Genomic DNA, 12,366 nt, shown 5'->3' with positions numbered 1-12,366 from the left:
TTTTCACAATGTTGAATTTATTTTTAGAGATCATTTTGAGTACGTAGATTATAATATCTATAAATTCAGTTTAGACTTTGTAATGTAACATTGGGATCACACAAGCATATGGTCTTTTCTATAAGTGAATTCCATGTACATTATTGTTAGGTGCCATTAAGTCAGTGCCAAGTCATAGCAACCCTATGTGCAACAGAACAAAACACTGCCTAGACATGTGCCATCCTCACAATCCTTGCTATACTCAAACCCATCATTGCAGTCATTGTGTCAGTCCATCTTGTTGAGGGTCTTCCCCTCTTTTGCTGACCCTCTACTTTACCAAGCATGATATCCTTCTCCAGGGAATGGTCCCTTCTGACAACGTGACCAAAGTAGGTGAGATGAAATCTGACCATTCTTGCTTCAAGGGAGCAATCCAACTATACTTCTTCCAGGACAGATTTGTTCTTTCTTCTGGCAGTTCATGGTATTTTCAATATTCTTCACTAACACCATAATTCAAAGGCATCTATTCTTCTTTGGTCTTCCTTATTTATTGTCCCAGCTTTCATATGCATATGCAGGTATTGGGCTACTGATAATACCATGGCTTGTGTTGTTGTTGTTATGTGCCATTGAGTCAGACCCGACTCATAGTGACCTCTCCTTGGGTTTCCAAGGCAGTATCGCTACGGAAGTAGTACTCCTTCCAAGGAGTGTGGCTTGTGTTAGGTGCACCTTATTCTTCAAAGTTACATCTTTGCTTCTTAACACTTTAAAGAGGTCTTTTGCAGCCGATTTTCCCAGTGCATTACAGTATCTGATTTCTTGGCTGCTGTTTTCATTGGTGTTGATCATGGATAGAAATAAAATGAAATCCCTGACAAATTCAATCTTTTCTCCATTTATTGTGATGTTGCTTATTGTTCCAGTTGTGAGGACTTTTGTTTTCTTTATGTTGGGGTATCATCCACATTGAAGACTGTGGTCTTTGATCTTCATCAGTAAGTTCTTCAATTCATGTTAATTTTCAGCAAGCAAGGTTGTGTTGTCTGCATATGTCAGGTTGTTAATGAGTCTTCCTCCAATTCTGATGCTGTGTTTTTCTTCATATACTGTGACTTCTTAGATTATTTGCTCAGCATACAGATTGAATATGTATGGTGAAAGGATACAATCCTTATGCACCCCCTTCCTGATTTTAAATCATACACTATATCCATGTTCGGTTTGAATGACAGCCTCTTGGTCTAGGTACAGGTTCCTCATGAGCACAATTAAGTGTTCTAGAATTCCCAATCTTCATTATGTTGTCCATAATATTTTATGATCCACACAGTCAAATAAATACCTTTGCATAGTCAGTGATACACAGGTAAACATCTTTCTGGTATTCTTTGCTATCCATCTGACATTAGCAATGATACCCTTGTTCACATCCTCTTCTGAATCCAGCTTGAATTTCTGGCAGTTCCTAGTCAATATACAGTACAGCTGCAACTAGTTTTGAATTATCTTCAACAACATTTTACTTGTGTGTGATATTAATGATATTTTTTGATAATTTCCACATTCTGCTGGATAACCTTTCTTTGTAATGGGCACAAATATGGATCTCTTCCAGTATGTACATAATTTCTGGGGGTGGGGAGAAGGTTATAAGAGATGAGAGAGGAACTTTTTTCTGAAGGAAGATACAACATAATGGGAAATAATTAACAATATTGACACTAGAAGATAATTAACAATATATGAAGCTATGTGCTATGTGCCAATGAGTGATACAGGTAAAAACTAGCTATAGAAATTCATAGGCAAAAAGGCAGATATTGATCAGGAGGGATCAGAAAAGGGACCTGGCTTGAGGTATAATCACACTCTTAAAACACTGAAGACAGCTTTATCACATATGTTACTTTCTACCTGTTCCCACCACACACACACACACTCACACATACACATACAAAAGCAGGCATGCTAAGAACCTTTATTCTTACTCCCATTGCTACTGTCTTCGTTAAGACTCTCCTCATTTGACTCTGAAATTATTATGGCTCTCTACTTCGTGCTCATCTCTCCTTGTTTGAAACTGTGCACACAACATACTACCAGAACAATTGTCCTCATGTAGACCTTTCATCATAGGACTACCCTGCCCTGTGCTTTTTGCCAGAGTTGTTATTTGGCAGCACCTTTTTCGGTCTGTATTTTGTGTGCTCAGGTGTTTCTACTAGTTTTTCTCAAGAATAATATTGAACATGTCATCTCTCTATTTCAGAGCCTGTATTGAAACTTTGATACACTGCTGCTGGGCATATGCATTTGTTAAGTCGTTCTACAGGGCAACGCCTTAAAATACATGTGCTTACTTCAGCTAGACATTTCATTCCACTCCTAAGAATTTATATTAAACCCCAAAACTCACTGCTATTGAGTCATTTCCAACTCATAGCAGGTTAGAAATTGGGTTTCCAAGGCTATAAATCTTTATGGAAACAGACCGCCTCATGTTTCTTTCGTGGGAGGTCTGGTGGGCTCGAACCACCAACATTTTGGTTAGCAGCCAAATGTCTTAACCACTACGTCACCAGAACTCCTTAAGAATTTTTTTAAGGAATATTTAAAATATATATATATATATATATATATATATATATATATATATATGGCTGATGGTTCAAACCCACCAGCCACTCCCCAGAAGAAAACCCAAGGAAGGTTGCTAAGTGTCAGATCCAACCTGATAGCAATGAGTTTATACTATAAGTACAACTATTTTTATTCTTGATATATTTTGTTAACAAAATAACAAAATTGGTTGTTGCATCAATGTTTGCCCTTCAAGGAGAGTTTTACCTATATTGTGAAATACCTAAGAACCATTAAAAATGGTGATAAAAACAGAAAGAAAAAAAACGATTTTTTTTTGTTGTTTGTAGGCATATAAATATTATGATGTATCCATAGTATATTATTTTAAATCTTGGTTCTTGGTTTTATTTTGTTTTTCTACCTGTTCCCAATACACACACACACACTCACACTCCCACACATACAAAAGCAGGCATGCTAAACCTTTGTTCTTATTCCCAGTACTGCTATTTTCGTTAAGACCCTCTTCATTTGACTCCCAAATTATTGTGGCTCTCTACTTCATGCCCATCTTTCCTTGTTTATAACTGTGCACACAACATACGATCAGTTGTCCTCATATAGATGTTGTCTTCATCTCCACTAACTTTCTGCTTTCCATCGAATGGATTCTTGATTCATCAGTCTGGCTTTCAGGATGCTGTATCAACTTACTCTCACACTGTGGAGCTCCTCTTCAGAAACTATACCTATTTCTGTCTGTTTTTCCTCTGATTGGACTGTCGCAGCCCCAACTCATTGCCAGTTATGCTCTTACTATGTAAGTTCCTCACAAAGTTACCATTTATTTATCTTCTAGCTCACCTCTTATTATTTTTTAAAGTTCCACATTTTATGCCTTTTTTTCTGATTATGCAAAGCCTCCATGACTATCGTTTATCTCTAATAAACAGGTGTTCTGGAAAAGAGCCTAGATTCAGCAGAGAGAGTATAATATGGTCTGAGAATATCTGTGAGATGAGGTTTTGTTTTTGACAAAGTATCAGTTTTTAACTGATATTTGAGATGGAGCCATGCACACATCAGTCCTTTCTGATTTGTTCTTTTTCTACTTAAATTACTACCTTTTTTTTCCTAATAAGGAGCTGGCCAGGGGAGAAGTCATGCTCTAAGTATTTAGCCTCAAATGTTTTTCTCAAAGAAAAACTAGGTAAAATTCAAAGATAGGGGTTTGCTTTGGAGTCTGATACTTCCTTTGCCTTCTGCTTCCCCTTTTCTTCTCTGTGTTACTCCTACCCCTCTGCAAAAGGTGAGCATATGGCCTAATTAGTCTCCTTCCATAACCACAAGCCTTGAGCCATGATATTCATTGGGTGTGGTCTGATGTCTCTGAGGAAGAGAGAATCACATTCTTACGTGTATGTCTGGCTCATGATTAATATTCAGGTCCCTTTCAATGTCTTGCTCATATCCCTTCACCCCCTTCTCTGCCCCATAGCCCATGTTATATGAGAATTGGCTCTGGTTAGTACATGTGCTTAATTAAAATATTTTCTTTGATGAAGATTTGTAAACATGCATAACAGTAGAAAGAAAAGTATAATAAACCTTTCATATACTCATCATACAGATTCAATTGCCAAGACTTTGTTTGCTCATTATTTAAAGCCAAATAGCCTTGATACATTGTTCTGTCAAAGATTATAATATCTTTCTATCATTTTTCCTAAAATGTGTGTTTTAACCATATGCTTAATACATTGATCAAATGGTGAATTTCTGTGGTATTTGGTTGGACCATTTAATAATTAGGCATTGTCAAATGTAGTAGTGTGTAGGAGGAGAAATTAAAATTTAACAAACATATCTATGGCATAGTGCCTAAGGCATTGGACCTTTAACCATAAGGCTGGCAGTTCAGACTCACCAGCCACTCCTTGGAAGGAAGATTGGGCAATCTTCCATAGAGATACCTCCTCAGAAAACCAAGGAGAGGTCTCTATGAGTCAGAACTGACTGGAACGGCAGTGAGTTTTTTTTTTTTTTTTTTTTAAATCTAAGTTCATGTGGTAAGTTTGGAAACAGGTTATAATTTTCAGAATTAGCTTTGTGTAGAAATGGCTGTGTAATCATTATTTCTATTATATTAAATTGACCCCTAAACCTGAAAATTGAATTTTCACCTCTACTCTTTATAATTAGCATATCATATGAGTTGTTAACACCAATCTGGGTAATTACTTATGTACCTTTTTTTTGTTATATGCAAGTTCCAATATTTATAGTCTTGAAAGTATTCAATATTTTCATTGTGTACTTAGATACTTAAGGAGCTCTGGTAGCATAGTGGCTAAGACACTTGCCTGCTAACCAGATGGCTGGCGGTTCAAACCCACCAGCCACTCCTCGGTAGGAAGGTTGGGCAATCCTACTTCCGTAGTGATACTGCCTTGGAAACCCAAGGAGGGGTCGCTATGATTCGGGGCCGACTTGACGGCACGTAACAACAACAACAACAACAACAACAACACTTAGATACTTCATTCCGTTAGGAACCTCAGAACACAAGAAACTTCCTATTAGACAATAATACTTGTATGGAAAATTATAAGCTATATTTTGCTTGTAAGTATCTATGACTTTTTAAGAATATAGGACAGCAGTATGATATTAGCTTTCAGTGTGTGTAAAAGGTTAATTATTTTCATACTTCTCATGAATTACTCATCTCTTCTGTAGGAGGATTTTCACAGTTGAAATTCTCTAATTAATTTATCCTTGTTTGTTTTCTTTTTCCCCAGCTCTTGTAAATGTGAAACTCTGGGCCATTGATCGACAATGTTTTCAAACAATAATGATGAGAACAGGACTCATCAAGCATACCGAGTATATGGAATTTTTAAAAAGGTAGGATGATTTCTTGCTTCCTTTCAAGAGCATTTCTTGTCTTTTGATTCCTCTGTCTGAAATTATAGCACAGTGACAACTTTCTGCCCATATCTCAGTCTTACTGGTATGGAAGTCTGTGGAAGTGTAAGGTTTTGAACTGGATTCTTTATATTGCCAATGCCAATTTTCATTTGTGATTAAGTCAGAACTTCAAAGGTTCATCACAAATATTTAGCTATTCAAAGTTATCTCAACAGAAGAGGTTAGCTCAGAGAAATAATTGACAATTTTCTTGAACAACAAAGAATCTTGAGTTCATCTCTGTTTATTGGGTATATTTCTTCTAAGCAGACCTCAATATAAGGCTGAGTCATCTCTTGTGTGAGGTTTGATGTTAAAGGTTAGATGACTAAGATGGGAAATTTCCAAGAAGAAAGTTATTATCCTTTAATCCTGATTTTAATTTCCTGAATTAACTATATTTTATGTTGCAATTGGGAATATCAAAAGCTTTTTCTTACCTTCACATTGTATATTACCATAATAACTTAATATAGGATGGAAATTTGGCGTAAAAAGGTACCTCTTTGTTTCTTAGGAATACACATGATATTCTCAGAAATAAACTTTTATGTCTTCAAGCCTATTATATTTTAAAGAAAATATATTCATTATTGTTGAAAAGAACATTGATAATTCTGATGACTTTTTTTTCCCAAAAGTTGTTATTTTATATTCTTTTGCTGGTAGCAGAACCGTTAGTACAATAATGATGCATGGATTATATGAGATAAAGAAGCATGTAACACTAATTAAGATTTCAATTTTGAAAGCTAGACTATTGGGTTTTTCATTTAATATTTTAGTTTTTGATAGATAATGGTTAAAATAGATTAAAATACCAAATTTATCTTTTGTTTTAGTGATATATCTTAACAAATGCTTATGGAATTGTCTTAAGATTAAATTTTAATATTCCTTGCTTGGGTATTTTATGTAATTAATTATTCTTTTTCTGCTTTTATATTTTATACATTTTTCATTTCCATTTAAAATCTTTCCTTTATGTTACTGGTAAAGGGACAATAAAATTCTAATTTGATATCAAGTGATAATGTATTGAAACATTACTCTGTCAGTAGGGTATATTTTTTCCACTCCTCAGTGTGTTTGTATAAAACATTAGGAGAGATGGAAATGTAAATTTCTATTTGGAGTTTAGATTTGCAAGAGAATTAAATTATTCAGCTGAGATAGATAGATGATAGGGAGATCAATAAATAGATAGATAATTTGTTTTCTAAGCCTCAAAGTATAAGAATTATTTTTTTCTGATGCATCTCTAATAGAGAAAGATCTCAGTTAGTTACCAATGAAATAATTAAATGCTATTGATTTCAACTTTCATAAGTTTTTACAAGGAAATGGACGAAGTCCAACGCTGTGACTCTAAACAAGAATTTTTTTTTTTTTAAGAGGAATTATTTCAGAGGTAAAGGTATTGCACTTTTTTTTAAATGAGTTTGATAGATTTTCATTTTTGTAGTACTGCCAAAGCTGCTGTTTTTTTTTCCCTATTCTGATAATTTAAACCTTAAACAATAAAAGTTGGCTTTTCAGAGTAAGTGAACAGTATCTGTTGGTCAGATGAGAGCAGGTAGAGTTTAACTGGTTCAACTTAAAAAAAAAAAAATAGGTACGTGCTAACATTGACGTTACTTTCCATGTGCCTATTCAAAATACCAAGCTCATCTTGTTTGTAAAGTGTAGTGCTGACCTTGTCTTCTAGAGAAATGGTAAGATTGTCATTATTGCCTGGGCCAGCTTCAGTCTTCCTAAAATTGGGTGTGGCCAACTGATTGTCTTTCAAGCAAACCAAACCAAACTAGACTCTTCACCATCAAGTCATTCTGATTCAAAGCAACTCTAGGACAGAGTAGAGTGTAACCCTACTGGAAAGTAAGATTTCCAAGGCTGTAATTCTTAAAGAAGCAGATTGTCACATCTTTCTCTTGTGGAGAGACTAGTGGGTTCAAACTCTGGCCACAGAACATTTCACTGTTTGCTATGAGGGCTCCTTAGGATGGGAAAACTGGAAAAAATAACATTATTATAGAGTAATATTTTTATTTTCTTTGTGGCTTAGGTAAAATTGCAGTCTTTGTTATATTTGTACATGCTACTGAAACTTGAGTCATGAGAAGTAGTAAAGACAACCTGGGTTCTTTGATCTGTGGTCCCTTCAGCTGAGTTCTGATGGCCTCCTGAGACTCCTTCCTGCAGCCCTATGTGTGCTGTATCTTCTATTGCATGATATCAACAGCAGATTTTAATCACATGGAATTTGCCTATTTTGGATTCTGATGATTACCTAAAGTAAGCCCCAGAGGCTGTTACTCTTTCCATCACCTAATCCTTCAATGCTCCATTTCTTAGCACAGACCATAGAGATTTTCATGTTTGCTTTGCATTTTATGGGCTGTCACTGTGCTCTCTATCGGAGGTCATCTCCCAGCACGATTATGCCCTATTGTCACTGCTCATTTCCTTATGTAACTTCTTCCTTCTCACTACCCTAAATAAGCATGTGCTGCATCCAGCAAAACTGCACAGGTCATGAAACAAAGCAACACGAAAGGATTAAAAGTTTAAAAGGAATGGGGGCCAGGCAGACACTTTGCAGATGATTCGACACTCTGCTTTATTTATACACAACTTCATGATTACATCATTATTCTTGGTATCTCTTTAGTACACTCAAGTATTCAATCAAGTACAATCAAATATTTCCTTATAACAATCAAATGTTATTGGAAAATTAAAATTCTACCCTTTCCCATACCCGGAGGCTTTTCCCATGACTGAAATAATGGATTATTAATCAGGTTAATATCTCTTACAAGAAAAGCAAATAATCACTAAAATGCATCATTCTAAAACATAATATGATTATTAGGGTACATGATTCTAGCGTATGAGATAATTACTAAAATACATTATTCTAAGATATGGTTACTAAAGTTTATTATTCCTAGGTCTGGTTACTGAAACTTATTCTTAGGTAAAATGTTGTTCCAACAAAACAGGTTAGCAAACATCTTACTGGAAGAATGTTCTGCCCCAGGAACACAAAGCTGGAGCCAAGCAAGCACTCAATGGTGAGAGAGGCCTTGCTTGCCTTCTCTTAGCTTTTCTTAGAACATGTGCCTTGCAATCATGTTCCTTGGTGGTCTTTTTCTTGTTCTCCAACATTTCCCCCTTTTTATTTTTTAAATGAAGTAAATGTACTTCAGTAGTTAAAATTATTGAATTAAACATTGAATTAATCTCAGGACTCAAAGAATAACAAGTAATATGATTAAAAACATTATTATGTATGGTAGAAAGTGATACAAAAATGTAGGGATGTTCTTAAAAGGGTTAAGACTTTTAAATTCATGAAGTATTGGAATTTGCAACTTGATTGGGGTCAATTACTGGTGTATGACTATCTTTTATTCTTTGAATATCTTTATGAAATTTTTTTAAATTGTGATTTGGGTGAAAATTTACAGAGCAAATTCACTTTCCATACAGCAGTTCGCATACACTTTGTCTCATGACATTGACCATAGTTCACCACAATGCAACAGCTCCCTGCCCACTTCCTCCCGACAGTCACCTCTTCCCTGTGTCCATCCCTCCATGTACCTCTGCTCTCTGAGCTGTCTCCCTGTGCATAAACAACCCTTGTTTCCCCCATGCTTGTTCTTTCCAAGGAGTGTATCTACATCAGGTAGATATATATGCTGTCTTTTGTTTGGCAGGAAGCCACAGGTACAGGTTCAATTTCAGACCTGATGGGCAGCTAGGGGCCATAGTCTCAGTGGTTCCACCAGGCTCTATTAGACCAGCAAATCTGGTCCCCCCCCCTTTTTTTTTTCCAAATGATTTTGGGTTTTGTTCCACATTGTTCTCCCTCTCTATCCAGGATCTCCTACATAGATCCCCCTCTGAGTAGTTGACATTGGTAGCCAGGCAGCATCTAGTTCTTCTAGTCTCATAGTCATATAGGCTGTGGGTTGGAGGGTGTACCAGTCCCTAGACTAATTCTTTCCGTGAATCTTTGGTTTTCTTCATTCTTCTTTCCTCTGGATGAGGAGAGACCCATCGTTGCACCTAGATGGCTGCTTGCAAGCTTTTAAGCTTCATGGAATTCTTGAATTTCAAAACTAATATTTGAACTATGCCAAACTCCTAATATTCTCATTTTGATTTTTTCCCAAGTAAATTCAGGATCACTGAAATTCACAGGTTATGATGTCACACATATGTACTCATATAGATAATCACAATGTAATGCCTGCCTTACTCTTATCACTTCTAACTCATCTCCTAAACGTAATACTGCTGCCTCTAACATACCTAATTTAAGTTTAAAATCCTAATCAATCAACATTTTCTTGATCCACTAATGCCTTTATGGTATTTTGGGTGATCTCATTTGCATATTGGGCCATCTGAATAGAGGATTGTAGTGCAGTAGCAGCCACAGCTGTAGTAGTTCTCCTTGTGGGAAGAGCAGTTATGCCTGCAATCAAAAGTCCAATAACACACTTAGATCTACTAAGCCCTTTATGTACTAAGTATAGTGAATATTCTCCTGCTGAATGAAAGCATCCATCCAAGATGTTTACTGGTAAGGTTATATAGTGTGGTTATGTTACCATCAATACATACTGATCAGTTGAAGTTAAGCACTGAGTTAACAAACAGTTTTTACAAGTCACATTCTAATAATAGTATCCCAAAGTATCATTAATTTAAAAAATATTTAAACAATTTATGTCAGTATTGGTAGTACCATTATTATATCTATGTGCTAGCTGACAATAACTGCCCAAATTAATTTGTGTTGCTTTTCTCTGAGCATGTTCTGGGTCACTGTGTTTGGCACTAGTGTCTGTACCCAGAGGTGCGTTGGGATGCAGCTGCAAGACCACTGGGAAGCACTTGTTGGAGGTAGGTTTTCTGTTGGTCCCAAACAATGATGATGATAACGGTGATAATGGTGAACTTCTATTTATATTACATGCCTACTGACAAATCAAAGGCACAACAGGCAATGTTTGGAATTTAAGATTCCCAAGGCAGCCTATTGACCCTTCAGAAAACCTTTCCCATATCTACTTGGACTTTTGGAAGTAGAGAAACATTAAGTCTGTTCTCAACAGACAATCTGGGTAATCTTTCATAAAGGTGGATTCGCCCATGTCATTTCCCTGCATTATCCATTGGGATTGGTTTTTCTGATTAGAGAACTTCCCCTCTGTGGTTAAACCAAAAAAATCCAAACTTACTACCATCAAGTCAATTCTGACTCATAGCAACCCTCATTGGATTTCCAAGGCAGTAAATCTTTATGGAAGTAGATTGCCCAGTCTTGCTTCTACAGAGTGGCTGGTGGGTTTGAACCACCAATCTTCTGGTTAGCAGTCAGATGTTTTAGGCACTGTGCTACCAGAGCTCCTTCTTATGGATAAAGGATGATGAAATACAAGAAGATTGCTCACATGGTCATAACATGTTTTAATAGCACTTCTGTGGTAAAACATCAGGAAATGTGACCATGCAGAGCGTAGGTGATTGGATAGTCTTTCCGCTATTCAGGAGAATTTCTTCAGAGAGGAGTTCTCAGGGTGGTCTGGAACCCACCCTTTCTTATACCAATGTTCAGTACAAGTTGTTAATAGGTGCATATCTCATGTCCTCAGGGAAGCAGTTATTTTGGAGGTGTTTGCCCCATTCATTACTTATGTGTTCTTTAGCTTTCTTCTCTAAAACATTAATAGTTGGATGTATATCCAATATATAATTAAATATGAGTCTACTTACATATGAACATAAAAAAGCAAATGACTATTCATAAAAATTATGAAAGTTCATTGTATGACACTTTTGTTACCAAAATCACCATGAAGGTAATTTCACTTTGGTTGAAATTTCTGGATTCTGCCTGTAGTCTAAACCTTCTTGAAACTGATCCTTAATATCTTTACATTTTGTTTTTCTAGTCTAGTAGTTTTAAACACACTTGCCAGTAGCAGGGATTTACATAATGATGAATCTTCATTTGTGAGGTGTGATTGCTCAGTGACAATTAAACAGTTTTATGTCGAGAAAGATGTAAGATGTAGTAGTTAATGCATTTGGCTGCTAACCAAAAGTTCAGCAGTTCAAACACACCAGCTGCTTTTCAGGAGCATATCTCATGTCATCCAGACATGATAGAAAGATAACCCAGTCTGCTTTCTTAAAGATTTACAGGCTTGGAAACTCTATGGGGCAGTTATACTCTGTCCTACCGTGTAGCTATGAGTCATATTTGACTCGATGGCTATGGATTTTGTCTGGTGTGGGTTGACATTATGTAGTTTAATCTCTACACATTTAATAGATGGAGCAACTAAGTCTCAGAAAGGCCAAAACAAATTCATATATACTGAGATACAGAGTTTAGACTAAAACCTGGGTTTCAGAATTCCAAGTCTCCGAGTCCCACCCTATGGGGATTCAAGTGCAGCATTGTTTCCTGATGGAAACTCTTCAATATGCTGTTAGATGCTGTTGAGTCAGCTCCAACGCACAGCGACCCTGTGTAAAACAGAACAGAACAGTACCCAGTCCTGCACCACCCTCACTGTCTGCTATTTCTGAGCCCGTTGTTGCAGCAGCTGTTCAATCCATCTCACTGAAGGTCTTCACCTTTTTTTTTTTTTTTACTGAGTCTCTACCAAGTATGATGTCCTTCTCCAGAGAATGGTCCCTCCAGATAACATGACGTGAGATGAAATCTCACCATTCTTACCTCTAAAGGACTTTCTGGTTGTACTTCTTCCTAGACAGATATATATGTGTGTGTGT

General features: G+C 36.3%; 1 protein-coding gene across 1 annotated transcript in view; it reads left to right on the top strand.

Moving 5' to 3' along the window:
- The window catches only part of PRKG1 (protein kinase cGMP-dependent 1), a 1,628,352-nt gene that overhangs the window by 986,278 nt on the left and 629,708 nt on the right, over positions 1-12,366 (top strand). The window contains exon 4 of the mRNA XM_007944042.1: positions 5,376-5,481. Within this exon, the coding sequence (XP_007942233.1) occupies positions 5,376-5,481 (106 nt within the window). The remainder of the gene's footprint in view (positions 1-5,375; positions 5,482-12,366) is intronic.

This window comes from Orycteropus afer, unplaced genomic scaffold, assembly GCF_000298275.1.
Source record: "Orycteropus afer afer isolate SDZICR_OR568_19922 unplaced genomic scaffold, OryAfe1.0 scaffold00118, whole genome shotgun sequence".
NCBI classification, from domain to species: Eukaryota; Metazoa; Chordata; class Mammalia; order Tubulidentata; family Orycteropodidae; genus Orycteropus; species Orycteropus afer.
The sequence above is the reverse complement of the archived record's forward strand: the minus strand, read 5'-3'. Positions and strand labels throughout refer to the sequence as shown.